This window comes from Morus notabilis, unplaced genomic scaffold (genome assembly GCF_000414095.1).
Source record: "Morus notabilis unplaced genomic scaffold, ASM41409v2 Scaffold96, whole genome shotgun sequence".
Classification (NCBI taxonomy): domain Eukaryota; kingdom Viridiplantae; phylum Streptophyta; class Magnoliopsida; order Rosales; family Moraceae; genus Morus; species Morus notabilis.
Genome location: NW_010367009.1, coordinates 43,530 through 60,945, shown reverse-complemented (window position 1 = coordinate 60,945; position 17,416 = coordinate 43,530). Strand labels below are relative to the sequence as shown.

The window sequence follows — 17,416 nt, the reverse complement described above, 5'->3', positions numbered from 1 at the left end:
CGTGTTCAGTAATTTCGGCCATGTTCATTTCATCAATTTGAGTTTAAATTTCGAGTTTTGTTATAGTAAAAAGTTATTATAAACAGTCACATTTAATTTTTTTGTCACAGTAAAAAACTCTTATATAAAATTACATCTTAACTCGAATTAAAAACTAAAATCAACGAACTGAACGGGCTCTTCGTATCTGTATACCGGCAAGTTTTTTTTCGAACAACATGTGCGTGTCAACGTTTGAAGCAAATTGAGAATGTTACCTCTAAATTTTAATATTAGAACCCTCTCTGACGGGGATGAGTTTATTGTTATGATGATATGTGTCTGTTTATTTGTTAGGTTATTATTCGTTTTTTCTGTTTCACATTTTTATGCTTAGCTTTTATGATTAAAAGACTCGTATCTAAGATGATGAAACTGCAACATAAGTTTATATTGTGACACATGTTTTTGAGCACTCTTCTCAAATATATTTGTTACGCTCTTGCTTTCCATAAGAAGTGAAATAAAGGGTAGAAATCCTTTTAAACTACCTTTTATGAGACTGATCATCTCCAGTGCATTATTTCTCACATACATATGAATTCACTCCATATTTATTTCTGACATTCATGTACATTAATTTACTCTGTTTAAAAACATAGAACAAAGTAAAGCTGAAAGTCCAAATCATATAAGGCAGATTATTTGCCAAATATCTGTCATTCGCTTATAAATCACTCCTCCTTTCAGATCAAAGATCACTATATCATCTTTGGCAGTATCTGGACACCCATGACGATCAACCCGCTCTCCCAATATCTGTCGTCATGTTCGCCCATGTGGAATTTTAGTTCGCCATAATTTCCGGGGAATGTTCTAAATTTTCCGGCAGGGATCTCCAACCATTGTTCTCTCGGTTTTTTCGACATATCGACTTTGTTCACATGCTTGCTTCCGTCCGGGAGAGTGAGTTCAACATTCATTGGATTGTTCCAACCAGAAGCGTTGGATTTCAACTTTACAACAAATGACACTTCATACAAGGTTTCATGCGACAGCTTCGTTGTATCAAAATTCCCATGCACTTCTAGCCAACATACGTTAATTAGTTCAGCCATCTTGTTGGTATGACAACTGCATCATTATTGGTGCCCAACAAATGAGAAATAATTAAGTATTAATAATTTTTTCAAGGTTTTTTTTTTTTTTTTTTTGGTGTGTCATAAATTTTCATGATATGGTATTTCCGTATTGCACGTGTTAGCTATAAATTCTATCTTAACCATTTGAAGTGATCAAGAATATACACTACAAGAATATATATAGAAAGATACCTCGTTCCTTCTGGAAGCAGCCAACGCCAGTAACGAGAATCATCGCCCCAAATAATTGAAAGATCCTTTGCATACAACATATAGCATGTCTTCGCCATCTCGTCAACAGTCAACCCAGCAATTTTGGCACAAATTACTGATAATAAGAATAGAAAAATTAATAAAGACAATGGTAAAAACAATGGTTTTGGCTGTCGAAATTCTCATGGCCAATTATGGCATATTTACTAATCAGTAATAGAATGAAATTCACATTAGGAGGGATTCAGGTTTTTAGTTTGATCCTATGGACTCTCTAATGGGTCCATGATAGTATTTTGGTGCTTATGATTAAATGAAAGAAGTTTTCTTTCTGAAAAAGATGAAGTAAAGGGTTAGGTAAATAACAGACCAATTTGGGTGTAATTTCAACTATTTCTTTGAGTATACTGCGTAATTAATTCCAATTGAATAGAAACAAAGTGAAGGGATCGACCACAATGTTTGGGGTTCTCTTTCTTGAGTAGTATTTTAAAAACTTTGGATGGCCAAAATTGATTCATAACATACGCTAGTAAAACCATGTAATGAACTAGAGGGAAAAGAATCTTCCTTTAGCTAGTTTCCCCTGTTATGACTTATGATATAACTACACATACATTAACTTTTTAATTTTGACATATATATATATATATATTTTTTTTTTTAGGAACTACACATATTATTATAACTTGCTACTTTGTATGTGGTAAAAAGCTATACCTTAAAGTTGGGTCGGCGAAGATAGATTTTAAGATAGTTCAAAGAAAGGTAAATATGAACATAGATTGGCAGAAATGAACATTTAAGGTATCAAAGCACGTTGCCAATGGCCGATCATATAAGAGACCCTTTATAGTAGGGTCTTCGCAGGCGGTTTGGGCGGGTGAAACCACCAATCAAATAAAAAAAAAAGGCAGTTTATACGGTTTAATATTTTTAACAAAAACTAAATTAAATCAAATCACTAACTAGCGATTTAAGCGGTTTGGTTTGGAAGGTTTGGACTTGAGACTAAAAAAGTTTTCAATATTTCAAAGAAATTATAAAGTTTGTTCATTCATAAAAAAGAAATAAATAAATAGCAATCATAGTTTACAATCCAATTCAAAATTAGCAAATGTCCAAAAATTCACTATTCAAAGCTTTAATATATACCAATAACCAAATTAAAAACTCACAAGTAGAAAAACCAAAGTTCAGCAACCAAATTTTGTTCATGTCTAAAAAAGTTCACCAACCAACAAAGTCTTCATACAAACCAACATCTTCCTAGGAATTTTATCAAACACCTGATAGGCAATAAACAAACACTTTCCTAAGAATCTCAACAAACACCTGATAGCAAATACTTAGAGGTAATTAAGACATTTGTCCTTCATGTCCATCAAGTTTTAAACATTATCAATGTATCTTTCACTATCTGGTATATCATATAACCAAACCATATAAAATTATACTGCATTTATCTCTCTGTTTGATGTGCACCAACAATCCAACAATTTGGTACATCATATTACTAATATTATCAGTATTTCAAGTCTACACAGTTACAAACTTGAGGTTCAGCAAAATAAGAGAGAAAAAAAGAAAAAAAAAAGAAAAAGAGAATGAGATTACCAGAGCTGGCAACGAACGGCAAGGACGCAGCAACGGCGAGGTGGCGTTGACGGCGAGGTGGGAACGAACGGCGGCGAGAGGTTGGTCAACGGCTCGACATTCACTGAGCCGAGAGCTTGCAAGTCTTCTCTCTTAGATGATAACAAAAGGAAAAAAGACAATCAGAGCCAACAAAATAAATAAATAAATAAATAAAAGAAGACAAATACGCTAGTTATTCAGTGTGGTATGGTACATTATAATAGTTTGGAACTTACTTCTTGACCAATTCCAATAGAATGGTGCAAAACTATTTTAAAAATAAAAATTTATATAGATAGGGGTAGGGGTGTAATTTGGCCGGGTAGGCTCAAGTTGAGCTTGAAATTTGGGCTGAGCCGCACAGGTCCGGATGAGGGAAATTTGGACTGCAACACTCCCATTGGCCCACAAATCCGTAACCCTTTGGGTTACCTCGGGTAAGCTTAGTTTTGCGGGTTGATCGGTTTGGTGGAAACAGAGGAAACAAAGAAAATCAAAGTTCTTTCCCCAGAAATCTCAAATTTTCTCCATACCCAGTTGAGAGAACATACAAAAGATCCCAATAAACCAATATATATATATATAAACTTATTTCTTTCCCCATAATTTCATAGCAACCAAAAAGGATAACAAACAAAAACCCACGAATAAAGACAGCAAAAGAATCAAGCAATGACACATTGAAAGCAAAGTAAGCACCTTCTGGGGGTGAACCAGAAAGGTGTAGTAGGAGAAGCACCACCGAAAAATCTTGCCATGGGCATCTCCGCAAAGACTTGGCCTCTCAAGAAGGCTTTTTCTTCTTCTCTGTTTCGTCTTGAATTACCATATAATAACAGAGAAGAAGAAGAAGAAGCGGAGGCGGCAGACATCAACTGTGAGAAGAATAAGAGGAACGGAGAGTTGGAGATAGAGAGACTGAGAACTGAGAAAAAAAATTGAAAACTGAGAAGTGAGAAATAAGGCGGCGGCGAGGGGAGGTGAGGGAACCAGGGAGGCGAGACTGAGAAGTGAGAAGAAAAACTGAGAATGGAGAAGTGAGAATTGAGGCGGCGGCGTGGGGAGGCGAGGGAGTGAGAAGTGAGAGAGACTGAGAAGTGAAAGTGATTAGGGATTTAGGGTTTTTTTTTAAGACCCTCCATCTTCACACGGCCGGGTCGGGGTGTATATCAGGTCACATGATGCCCGCCCCACCCCCCAATCCGCATAGTGCGGGTTGGGGCTATTTTAATCCAAAAAAAATAAAATAATAAAATAAAAACCATGATTTTGGGTAGGGTTGGGTCGGGTAGGGCGGGTTAGTCGGGTTTTAGACCGAAATCTTACAACCCTAGATAGGGGTAGTTTTTGGTGGTTGGTTTGGCCTGTTTGGGCAGTCCAATCCGCAAAGCAAACTTCCTGACAAAATTAAGTTAAAAAACCGCTTAATAATACATAAATAATAGATAAATTTGAGTGGCTTAATTTAAATTTAACGGTTTATGCATTTGGCCGATTTTTTGAGATAAAGTTACGTTTAATTCATGTATATGGCAAATATGATAAATTGAGTAGGTTTTCATATGGCGGATTTTTTGGTGTTTTTAGAGTTCTTTCCGATTTTTAAGCATCACTATATGTTTTATGATGTGTAGGTGAAAGAGTATAGAAGAGAATTGAAAATATATGAGGGCTGCAAAAACATCTGAAAATTTGAAGTCAAGACATAAGAACCAGATCGCGAGTGCAAAAATTAAAGGCGAAAAAATAAAACCGACTTATCGAAAATAAGAAAATCATCTTGAAATCTCGAACGTAGTTGGTAAATGGACAGTTTTGAGTGAGAAAATCAGAACTAAAGTTGATATGCTATGAAGATTACCAATTCTTCATCACAATATGTCCTGGTGAGACAATCATAGAACTCTGCCAGTTCAGTTTGGGAGAATGGGGCCGGAAGCTCGTTTTACTGGAGTAAAAATTGTTTGATTTGATGTGAGATTCTTTACTAAAATGGAAAACAAAGCACATAATTTTCTTCGATCAGTTTCGGTGCCAAAAACAAAAGGGCTGTCATGACTAACCAAGTAGAGTTTCATATCTTTTTCTCCTTTTTTTAATCATATCTTATTCCTCCATTTTTGTGTTTTTACTTTATAATGCTTTTTTTTTTTTTTTCCTGAAGCGACTTAAATATGGTAATGCTCCATCTAACATATCTAATCTAATATCTAACATTTAACGTCCATAGGACCAGATTTGTCTTTTCCTAAGGTTTTACTTTAACTAAAACTGAAAGGACAACTTAAAAAAAAAAAAAACAAATGAAAAAAAAAACGACCAGTGGCGTACTTCTATAGGGGTTATAAGCAGAGTTGTACAAATTTAGACTTATGAAAAATATTATCATTATTTTTTTTTATCATTTTTTTATCACTTTTTTATATTTATTATTGGATACGTAAACTCTATTATCTCATTTTTTATTTAAATAATAATATATCATCTTAATAGAATTTAAGTGTCAAATAATAAATCTAGAAAGTGATAAAAAGAGTGATGCTAGCATTTAGGACGTCGCGGACTGCATGGTTCACCGTTGTCTCGAACAACGCTCGTTTTTGATCTTGCACATCTAGGACGTCGCTGGAACCTCCACTTCCTCTAGGGGGATGGTGGTTTGTGAATGTCAGGAGTTTTAAATAGTGATTATAGCATTAGTAGTTTACAATTATAAGTGGAATGATTCATATCATATCCAAAGATATTGCGCAAGGACGCGATGGGTATTCAAGCTTGTGCTCCCCCAGCATTGACGATTTTACATTCTCGATTGATATAGCTATAACTCACAGTTAAAATATTGCCCATCGCTATAATTAATTACTGCAATATTCCATACCTCATTATTAATTAACATGCGCAGAAAGGAAAAGAAAAAAGAATAATATTGTTCAAGGGTGTGTAAGATCGAAACAAATGTCAATATTTAGAATTGATCCCGTTTTTATTTTTTATGTTTTTTGAGAAAGAAAACTGAAAACGTTCTCAAAACAGCGTTTGGCGCAGTAAAGATAAAAAACGGAAATAAAAATGATTTTTTAGTTTAATGTAAAATGAGAGAAAAATAAAAAAATAATTTTTAGTCGTTTTTTATTTTTTATTTTCGTTTTCTCTTCTCTCGAGCACAGAGAGAGAGAGAAAGAGAGACATTAATGGGTTTTTTTTGCACTGAAAATAATCTCTAGATAAAACTACCAAATGCATTTTTAAAAAAGATTTCTGTCTAAGATTGAAAACGTTTTCATTTTCATTTTCATACAAAAAAATAAAATCATTTTGGAATGAGTTTAAAGCAGTCCCATATATATACCTATAATTGAAAATTGGATATTTATTCATTTGTTTCATACGACATATAATATATATATTTCAATCATGTGCAAGCCAAAGAAGTTGCTTGCGATCTCATTATAACAATGTTGATTTTATTACAAAGTACTAGTGATCACATTGCCCGGGGCAATGCGAGCGCACACCGGCATAGGCGGAGTTACAATAAGAAACACACACAAGAAAATACATGCAATTACTTGACCTCATTCAGCTCTTTCCAGCAGCCACTTCAGCAACCTCTGCCTTGTGAATCTCTAAACCTCCCTTCCATTTTCCGCTCCACACTTCGTAGAGACCGAAATAGAGCTTTCGATCCTCCGCGTCGGTGCTCGGCGGAACCTTGATCACAAAATCCTCTGCAGGAACTGTAAAGGGCCGATTATTGGGTTGGTCCTTGAATGTAACTTTTGTCCATTTGTACCTTCCTCTTCGCCCTAACTTGGCCATTAAGTAAAGTTGGCAACCGTTCCAACCAAAGGCGTCTGGCTTGAGGGATAACTCGAACGAAATTTTGTAACTTTTTTCTTCATTTAGCGGATCAGTTGTGCCAGTTACCTCCAGCCAAGAAACTTGTATCAGCTCTGCGGGCCGGGTCCTGTAATTAATTTCAAAAATATAAAAAGTTTATTTTTATTTTCAAAGTTATATATATATTCACCAGAAGTAGTCATATGTATTAATTAAATTTTTTTTTTTATAATTATATATTATCAGATTACCGTCATTTAGTACGTACTGTTTTTCGTTACCATCAGATCAAGAAGAATTGCTGTAATTCTTTATTTAATCGTTAGTGTTTTTCGTTGGAGGACGGCCCAAAAACTTATTTTTGTTGCAACAATGAACTTGATTAAAAAAAATTGAAAAGGTAATTTTTAAAAATACTCCTTAAAATAGAGTTCTTTTTTTATTTTTTTATTTTTACTAGTCCGTATTTTTTTACTCTCTGAACTAGGACTTATCTAAGGGGTATAATTTTTTAAAAGCAGTATTTTTAATAAGTCAAATACTTAAAGAGGTAGAATATGTAATTTTCTTAAACTTAATAAAAACAAATGAAATTAGCTAAATTTTTTTTTAAAGATGCTATATTAAATCGATTTCTAACGTTTTCCCCCTAAAACCTATGAACTTAAATTATCTATTAAATTTTCAATATGAACAGCTAAAGTATGACTTGACCGTATACAGTTCAAGTAAAATGTTGAATTTATTACTTCCAAAAAAAAAAAAAAGTGGAATTTGTTGTTGTTGTTACTTGAATAAAAATCGGATTGCATTTGCATCAAGCTTTAAGAAAACCTAGAAATATATCAGAGGTTTCCCAACCAAAAAATAACAAAAGAAAATGAAACTTTGAAAATACCCAAATTAAGTTGAAAATTCATTCTGATTGCACGCAATAACAATTTTATCAAATCTTTTGTGAAGGAAAATATCGTAATTTTGAAAAAAACTAAATTGGATGGCCTTACTTTTCTCTGTCAGTTTGTTTCTCCGGGAGACGCCAGTAGCGAGTGTCAGCACCCCAAACAATGTTAAGGGCGCGTGGATAGAAAACAATTGTTCCATTCTGTAAGGCAAGAAAAAAAAAAAAAAAAAAACGACATTAAGTTAATATTATATATAGCAACTTCAAAAAAAAAAAAAAAAAAAAAAGATACAAATTATTTGTCATAAAATGTGCGTTATGGTCTAATGTTTTTTCTAATAATTAAGAAGAAGAAGAACAGAAAAAACAGAGAGCAAAAGTGTTACATCTCCGCCTATCTCGGTTCGATCGGAATCGTGATGAGCTTTGCTAGCCATTTGAAAATAATACTAAATAATAAACAAAGAATTTTTCAAATGCCTTCTTTTCACCAAAAAAAAAAAGAAAAAAATGCTTCTTCTTCTTCTTGTTTTTGGAAGGACTAAAGTGTGTGTATCTTATGCTGGAGTTATGGACCTCTTATGTATATATATATCGTCTTCCATATATCCACAGAAAGAAAAGACAATGGTTTTTACTAAAAGCAAAAGGAATCAAGTGGGATGCTTTAATTTGGAATTGATTAAAGGAATGTTATACCTTTCTGGCCTTGTAAAAGGAACAAGAATATTATTAACTGGACCATTTTACAAACATTCAAATTCGTAAAAACAAAAAATGAAGGAATGAATCATCAGCAAAGTGGTTTCTATCTTTTTGTGCAATATTTTCCATCATGAAGTAAAGAATCGGCCCTCTTTGATTGATATGGTTGGGGAAAAGGATTATCCAAAATAAATTCGAGCTTACCAAAATAAAAGGCTAGGTTAGAATTTGGATATGCATGTACACACGTGGACATACATAATATATGTCATGTTTATTTCACCGATTCGAGTTTAAAATTCGAGTTTTATAATAAAAAAAACTCTAAAAAATAATCACGTCTAACTTTTTTATTACAGTAAAAAATTCTCACATATATATGTATATGTGTATATACAAGAATTCATTCTTTAATTTGTGGGCGTGTTTTGCGCTTTATACATATGACTTTATTTTCAGCCTTTTTATATTCCATTTTTGATTCCCTAGCCATTTGGATGGTGACTTGGTAAACAAAAATACGAACGGTCTGGAAAAATAAGGATTAATTTATATAGAGAAATCCAGTCACCACGTGTTGTTCGACTAATTTAAACAAGAACAGAGGAAAACGCAGAAAGATGGGTTAACTCAATTGGTGGCTAAAAACATACAAGGATATATACAATGATGATTCTAATTTGAGTTTTTAATTTAAATTGATATACGGCTTTATGTGAGAGTTTTTACTGTTGTAAAAAAATTAAATGTGACTGTTTCTGAAAGCTATTTAGTATTATAAAATTTAAATTTTAAATACAAATTGGTGAAATGAACAGAATCTTAAGCACTGAAAATTTTCTAGAAACAAACAAACTGTAGTCCAATTAAAAAGTCAACGAGAAATGTACAAGGTTAATTAAAAAAAAATCTCTTATGTATTACATCCAAATGTAAAATTTTGTCTTATTTTTAAGGGAATACTCAAAATACCATATGGTGTCTAAATCACATCAAAACCTTGTTTAATTATGATATAGTTTAATGGTCAAATATGGTTTCTATCTTTTTGTGCAATATTTTCCATCATGAAGTAAAGAATCGGCCCTCTTTGATTGATATGGTTGGGGAAAAGGATTATCCAAAATAAATTCGAGCTTACCAAAATAAAAGGCTAGGTTAGAATTTGGATATGCATGTACACACGTGGACATACATAATATATGTCATGTTTATTTCACCGATTTGAGTTTAAAATTCGAGTTTTATAATAAAAAAAATTCTCAAAAATAATCACGTCTAACTTTTTTATTACAGTAAAAAGTTCTCACATATATATGTATATGTGTATATACAAGAATTCATTCTTTAATTTGTGGGCGTGTTTTGCGCTTTATACATATGACTTTATTTTCAGCCTTTTTATATTCCATTTTTGATTCCCTAGCCATTTGGATGGTGACTTGGTAAACAAAAATACGAACGGTCTGGAAAAATAAGGATTAATTTATATAGAGAAATCCAGTCACCACGTGTTGTTCGACTAATTTAAACAAGAACAGAGGAAAACGCAGAAAGATGGGTTAACTCAATTGGTGGCTAAAAACATACAAGGATATATACAATGATGATTCTAATTTGAGTTTTTAATTTAAATTGATATACGGTTTTATGTGAGAGTTTTTACTATTGTAAAAAAATTAAATGTGACTGTTTCTGAGAGCTATTTAGTGTTACAAAATTTAAATTTTAAATACAAATTGGTGAAATGAACAGAATCTTAAGCACTGAAAATTTTCTAGAAACAAACAAACTGTAGTCCAATTAAAAAGTCAACGAGAAATGTACAAGGTTAATTAAAAAAAAATCTCTTATGTATTACATCCAAATGTAAAATTTTGTCTTATTTTTAAGGGAATACTCAAAATACCATATGGTGTCTAAATCACATCAAAACCTTGTTTAATTATGATATAGTTTAATGGTCAAATAAGATAACTAAAAAATTAAATAATTCTGACTTTAAAAGTCTGTTTAGTTTGCTGATTCGAATTTTTAATTTAAGTTGAGATGTAACTTTATGTTATAACTTTTTATTGTAATAAAAAAATTAAATGTGACTGTTTTTAAAAAAATTTTACTATAATAAAATTTAAATTTTAAACTCAAATCGATAAAATAAACGAAATTTAAGTTTATAACTCTTTAATCGATATCCTCACCTTTTTGTAATTTCGTACACATAGATTCTATTAAAATATTAACGGCTAGTTTACAATAAGTTGACAATCCTGTATATATGGTCGGCAAAAAGTCGACAAAAGTAGCTCAATTAAAGTAATAATAAATTGCTAAAAAGTTGGATATTACATGCACCCGCATCTTTTACACGTATTATATGCTTTTTCAGTCGGATCTAAAGTGGAACCAAATTCGTTTCAAATGAAGAATGGATCGGAAAACGATCCCTTTTTACATGAAAGTTATATATGATTCAGTGTTTATTCTTAATTCCCTGGCCAGAAATTAATATAAATGTACAGTCTCGAATCTTGAAATCTAGCCGTGATAATTGAATATTGGTTTGTTATTTTAATTAGTAAGAAATATTTGCTAGGAAATTGATGAAGAGCAGCCGCCATAAGAAACTTAGGTTCCGTTCATTTTATCGATTTAAATTTAGAATTTGAGTTTCAATAAAAATTTTTTAAAAATAGTCACATTTAATTTTTTTATTACAGTAAAAAATTCTCATATGAACGGTCCTTCAATTTTACAAAAGCAGAGGGAAAGTGGAATCCAACGAGGTGAAAACTCACGTTACTTGAGAATGTCTGTCAAGCAAAGAACGGTACAGAAAGATTTCTACAAAAAGTAACTGGAAAATCCTATCATGTTTTTGTTGTGTTTCGATCTTCAGCTATCAGCAAAAAGTTCCGAACCTTTTTCTTTTTTTCTTCTTTTTTTTTTTTTTCAAATGGGAAGCTTTCAATTCAACTTTATGTGCATATAAATATAATATTGGTAAACACTCGTATACGTAGTTATACGATAGTGTCGTGCATTCAGATGGGAAGAGTTACAAAATCTTGCACTCTATTCTTTTCAAAAAAAAAATTTAATAAGAATATTTTTACTGATACTCTTAAATTTTAGAGTTATTTAAAATTTATTCTTAAATTTTAAAAATTTTCACTTTACCCCTTAAATTTTAAATTGTTCACATTTAGCCTCTTTTTATTGTAATTTCTACTGAAATCAGACCAAAATAGAGGGAATTAAGTACGGTCGTGTAATTTTTATCTATTTTTTAAAATAAAAATTCAAACAGAAAAACCACGTGACTTCATTATTCTCTTGTTTCTATCAATTTTTAATAGAAATTACAACATAATAGGTTAAGTGGGAGCAATTCAGAGTTCAAAGACAAAGTGAGAAGTTTTAAAATGCAGAGAACAAACTGAGAATGACCTTAAAGTTCAGGGCACTAATAATAATAATTCAAATTAATACGTTGTATTTTCAGAAAATATAACTCAATACCTGAAAAATAAATTTTGGTTACAAATCTCTCCTTTATCAACGCATTAGATCAGAGTTAAGATTTAAAACATCGAACTTAATTATCCTAAAAAAAAAGATTAATGGAGATTAGCTCAAATGTCGTCTATAAACATAAACTTTAATTAATTAGCGACCTCACTAATAACATTGTTGGACCTTAGCCACCATTTAGGGGCGATATCGATGAGGTCTTTAGTACAGACAGGCAATTGGTTGTCACGAAGACATATTAACAACGAGACTTTATCGCTAAATATGTTGTTCGTTAAATTATTCTAATAATTTGAGCAGATGGACTTGATGTTATAGCAGATCGCATTATGTCTCATATTCAGTTTGGGTTCATTTTGGGTCGTTTTATTTAGGATTGCATTGTCATTGCCTCTGAAGGTGTTAATGTCTTGAATAAAATATCATTTGGTGGTAGCATGACTATCAAAATCGATACTTACAAAGCTTTTGATATGATGGATTGGTCTTTCATAATCCGTGTTCTCTTAGGTTCTGTTATTTTTTATAGGTTCATCGAAGGTAGAGAAAGGAGACAAATACTCTTAAAGTGTATGAGTCTGAATTTTTACCCGTTACTCTTTATTAATATCATTTTGAGTCAAATATCTATATTAGTCATATTAATCAAGAATAAAGGTAAAATCCAAACCTAAGCACTCTAGGGGTAAGTTCAACAGTTTTCTCTTGAATGTATAAAGTTGATTTTCAGCTCGACCAGAATGATCAGTTTTTAGTTAAATGACTCTCCTGAGGGTTATTTTCATTGTGGAAAATAACCAACTTGGGCTCTATTGTCATAACCTACTTGTAATCTTTACATTTGTGCCCAAACAGGATGCTACATTGCCTGCATGCATGCAAATTCATGTGTTTCCCGAGGAGAGGGAGCGAGAGCGAGAGATTTATTAAATTTAACTCATCTATTATAGCATTTCTTGTGCAACCATTTAGTATCTAGTATTCTACTACAAAGCAAAGTAATCTGACCATAGTTCTTACTTCATCTTCTCCAGTGCAATAGAAGCAGAAACCAACTCTTCAGCTTCAACAGGCTGATGCATCTGCAGCCACAGAAAAGAACTCGAGTGAGCAGAAACGAACTGTTGTCACCCTTAAAAGAAAAAAAAATAATCAATTCTTTTTTTTTTTCCTGTAACACCTGCGAAATGAATGTGAAAGAAAACAATCAACAATAATTATCTCACAGTAGTGAATTCTGTTCAACCTATCTTATTATGAAAGTCCAAGCACTGCGTTCAAACATGCTCTATGTCATCAAGACTTGAGTAACAGATTTTAAGTTCGTTCAAGTTCTTGTACAGCCATATTATATGAGTATCGGAAGAACACTGACGAAGTTCTAACCGTGCTAACTACAGCCTTACTGTGACATATATTTTGCTGTTACGTTGAATTTGGCAGACTATATGTGCCCCCATACGTGTATAGATATGGATTGTATTTATCCAAATGTACAGATTTTCTGATTTGTTTTTCTATTTTCCTTGTTGAAGATCAGTTTATACAAACACATCAATCAATTCAGATTACTGGACATTATGTGGAATTATGGGCAGAGACTTACAGCTTTTGCCACAGCAAACCAGTGAAAAGAACGCAGGAAAGGGTCATGCTGTGACGGAAGGCTGTCGTGTTTCCAATATGTTATGTTCCTAAACTTTGCATTCATCTCCCAACAGTTTTTGTTCCCTTCAGACATATTGGAAGCTTTTCTCTTCCCAAGACCTTTCTTTCCCAGGACAAGTCCTGCAGAGGATGAGCAAGAAATTGTTCAGCACTGCTTTTCATGAAGAACATAAAAACATTAGTAAAAATTGAATGAAAAGAACGACACAATGCTAGAACAAGCTGTCTTATAAAGATTGAAAGCACAACAACGAATGAATGAATGAATAAATAAATAATAGTACAACAATCAAATGTTCATATAAAGTTCTTCCAAATCCATCACAACTAAGGAAAACAAAAGGCCTGAGATTCCATCATAAGACACCCACAAAGAGCCTTAGTTCGTAATACTACACTACAGAAAATGCTCATTCTCAATATTTCTAATTCTTTTCAAGCAAAATCACCCACAGGTGCACCTGAACAACAACATTCCATATCATCATCACAACCAGTACCATCACCATCATCGCAATGACAACCATTGACCAACAGCACTTTAGCTATAAGTACTGTTACTAATAGTTATGGATGCCACGTCTACATCAAATTTATCGGTTCTACCATTGTTATGGTTGCTTCCACACCACCTGCATTGCCCCTGCCACTGTTGTTTCATTCTACCAGTGCTGAATCACCAATGTCGCCACCACCACTGTTGTCAAGGGCACTACGCCCTACCCTAAACACATAAATACACCACTAGCTAAATCAGTATCAAAAATTTTACTAAAATGCCTATACCAGCATCAAAAGCTAATCTAAAAATGAAAATTTTTCTAACCGCCAACACAAGAGAACTCGTAAACTATTCCAACTACTACTAATTCACTTTTGCACGCCTTACATGTAAGAAACTCCGACTGAGATTGAAAAACAGTTCAACTTCATTTCTTTCACCTTCACAAATCCTCTTGAGATTTCTTACCCAACACAAACACTCAAAAACCATCTTAACCAAATGTAAAGCATTTTCTTCTCTTCCTGCTTTCAATCATAAACCATCTGTTTTGCTGGTCTGGTCATTAATCTTTTCCGGTTCTCCATTTCCAAATAGACTGCACTTTCTTGTAACATTCTAAACAAATTAATGTCTTCTTTATTTCGGTCCAGATATGCTCTATCAAATTTACAATAAAACAAAAGTACAAAGAGGTATCTCGAACTTAAGGCTTTCATTAGGTATTTCACATAAGTCACAGTAAAAAAGGAAAATTACAAACCAGAATAGGCTTCCGGAAGAGAAATGGTGGTCCCTTGCAGCTTCCTTCCTCTGAAATGAGCTTCGTCCACTCTTAGTCCCTCAACTTCCATCTCTTTTAACCATCAAAACACAATAACAAATTACTCAAAATAAAAGAAAATACACAAGTAAATTAAATGAAAAATAATGGTGGCGGGTTTTACCAGTGGGTTTGGGTCTAAAATAGTGAGAAACAGAGCAAGGGCCATCGAACTTGATGGAGCAAGGCAGAAGGTGAATCTTCCCACTCAGATCAACCACCTCCGGCTCACCACCACCACTGAGATTTATACTTCCAAGGGTTCCGTTCTCCATTTGCCTCCACAAATCTCTTTATTCCTGCTTTCTGATTTCTGAGAGTACCCTAAATAAAAGTAGTACTTAGGGGTCGCAGCCGGTTTGGGCAGTTTTTTTCTTTAAACCGCCGACTAAATTAAAAATAAAATCTCTTCTTGGGTGGTTTGATATATTTGACAAAAACCAAATCAAACCCAATCACTCATACCAGTTTGGGTGGCTTAGACTTAAGACTAAAAATGTTTTCAATACTTAAGAGAAATTATAAAGATGTTCATTCATTAAAATATTAAAAAATTAAAAAAATAAAAAATAAAAAAGAAACACACACACATATTCAAAGTTTACAATTCAATTCAAACATAAATGTCTAAAAGTTCACCATTCAAAGTATTAATACATACCAACAACCATATTAAAAAGTCATAAGTACACAAACCAAAGCTCACCAACCAAATTTTGTTCATGTCCAAAGTTCACCAACCAACAAGTCTTAATACAAACCAACCACCAAATTTAAAAATAAAATAAAATCAAAAGATCACAAGTACATCTAAATAACAAAAAACAACACAACCAAATTTTGAACTTGGATTCGAGCACAAAGTAATAAAGTCACAGAAAACAGTTACTTTTAGTAAGCACAATGCTAACAATCACTTCTTCTAATAAGCAAAAGCAACGAAATCAGCATTAGAACGAATAACACTTTCCTAAGAATTTCAACAAACACCTGATAGGCAATACAAAAACACTTTCCTGGGAATTTCACCAAACACCTGATAGCAAAAACTTAGTAGTAATTAAAACAATTTTTCCTCCGTGTCCATCAAGTTATAAGCACTATCAATGTAGCTTTCACTATTTGGTACATCATAGTTCCAGCCTATATAAAATTATAACACATGTATCTCTCCGTTTGATGTGCACCAATAGTTCAACTATATGGTAATGTATATCATATTACTAACATTATTTTTAGTATTTCAAGTCTACAAGCGTTACAAAAACTGTACTTGAGTTCAGCAAAATGAGACGGAAAAAAAAATATATATCAATAAAAGGAAGGAAGAAAGAAGGAAAGAAATAGAGAGGGAGATTACTAGAGTCCAGAGATACTGCGAGAAGGTTTTGCTGCGTGTTGCTGAGAGGTGGAAGCGACGGCGACGGCGACGGCGACGGCGACGTGGCGCAGTGACGACTTCACTGAGGAGAGAGATCGAGTTTTTGGTGGGTTTCCTTCATACTCCAAATACTTTTAGATCGATGATAACAAAAGGACGTCAGACAAATAAGCTAGAATGCTACATAATCAATGTGGTGGGGCACGTTTTAATATTTTTGGAATTTTGACCGATAGAAAATAGGAATTTTCTCCGGTATACTTTATGGTAGTATTAGTTTATGTCGATTAAAATCATATTAGATTAACAAATTATATAAAATAAATAATTTTAAATATAAATATGATAATTAAAAAATAAAAAATTATTAATAATTTATTTTTTTGATTTTATAAAAAATCCCCAAAAAATAATATTAATAAAAAATATTTAAAAATAAAAATATATATAGGTGTATTTTTAGATGATTTGGACAGTCCAATCCTCTAACCAGACCACTTAATAATTCAAAAATAATTTACGATTTTTTTCGGCTCAACTTGTATATGATGGTTTTGACGGTTTAACGGATTTTTAGAATATCCCTCACCATAGGAATAGTTATTTTAGCTTGCGAAGAACTATGAGCTAGTTTTTCTTATAAATCTACCCATTGAAAAACTGACCCCGTTCATTTTACCGATTCCGATTCGAGTTTTGCTATAGTAAAAAACTCTCATAAACAGTCACATCTAACTTTTTTGCTATAGTAAAAAAACTCTCACATAAAGTCACATCTCAACTCGAATTAAAAACTCAAATCAACGAACTAAACGAGCCTTAATTGAACAACTAAAAAATAATTTCATCACTAAGGTAAAATAGTAGTTCTTACCATGAAATTCCTTATTAAGAACCCGTTTAGTTTGTTGATTCTAATTTTTAATTCGAGTTTAGATGTGACTTTATGTGAGCTTTTTACTGTCACAAATAAGTTAGATGTGACTGCTTCTAAGAGCTTTTTATTGTAATAAAACTCGAATTGGTGAAATGAACGGGGCTTAAAATTTTAGAAAAGTAAATCCCAAACTCTCATTTTTTTTTT

The 17,416-nt window shown here is 32.6% G+C and overlaps 3 protein-coding genes across 4 annotated transcripts; all 3 read right to left on the bottom strand.

The window, feature by feature from the left end:
- Positions 1-462: 462 nt before the first annotated feature.
- On the bottom strand, positions 463-3,844 carry LOC21401437 (uncharacterized protein PHLOEM PROTEIN 2-LIKE A4). The gene is made up of 4 exons (XM_024174367.1): positions 3,672-3,844; positions 2,952-3,034; positions 1,314-1,449; positions 463-1,113 (listed from the first exon to the last, which is right to left on the bottom strand). Exons 1-4 carry the CDS (start codon positions 3,842-3,844, stop codon positions 741-743), a joined length of 765 nt encoding a protein of 254 aa, XP_024030135.1. The 3' UTR covers positions 463-740.
- A 2,508-nt stretch (positions 3,845-6,352) lies between these two features.
- LOC21401436 (protein PHLOEM PROTEIN 2-LIKE A9) lies at positions 6,353-8,238 on the bottom strand. The gene is made up of 3 exons (XM_010111508.2): positions 8,106-8,238; positions 7,823-7,920; positions 6,353-6,942 (listed from the first exon to the last, which is right to left on the bottom strand). The coding sequence occupies exons 1-3, from the start codon at positions 8,154-8,156 to the stop codon at positions 6,555-6,557; spliced, it is 537 nt and encodes a 178-aa protein (XP_010109810.1). The 5' UTR covers positions 8,157-8,238; the 3' UTR covers positions 6,353-6,554.
- Positions 8,239-12,780: 4,542 nt separating this feature from the next.
- LOC21401435 (uncharacterized protein C12B10.15c) lies at positions 12,781-16,495 on the bottom strand. 2 transcript variants are annotated; one of them, XM_010111507.2, is made up of 5 exons: positions 16,312-16,495; positions 15,076-15,264; positions 14,892-14,984; positions 13,565-13,746; positions 12,781-13,040 (listed from the first exon to the last, which is right to left on the bottom strand). In XM_010111507.2, exons 2-5 carry the CDS (start codon positions 15,224-15,226, stop codon positions 12,975-12,977), a joined length of 492 nt encoding a protein of 163 aa, XP_010109809.1. In that variant the 5' UTR covers positions 15,227-15,264; positions 16,312-16,495; the 3' UTR covers positions 12,781-12,974. The 2 variants fall into 2 exon arrangements, with proteins under 2 accessions (XP_010109809.1, XP_024030167.1); XM_024174399.1 differs by having other exon boundaries at positions 12,782-13,040; positions 15,076-15,275.
- Between the last annotated feature and the right edge of the window lie 921 nt (positions 16,496-17,416).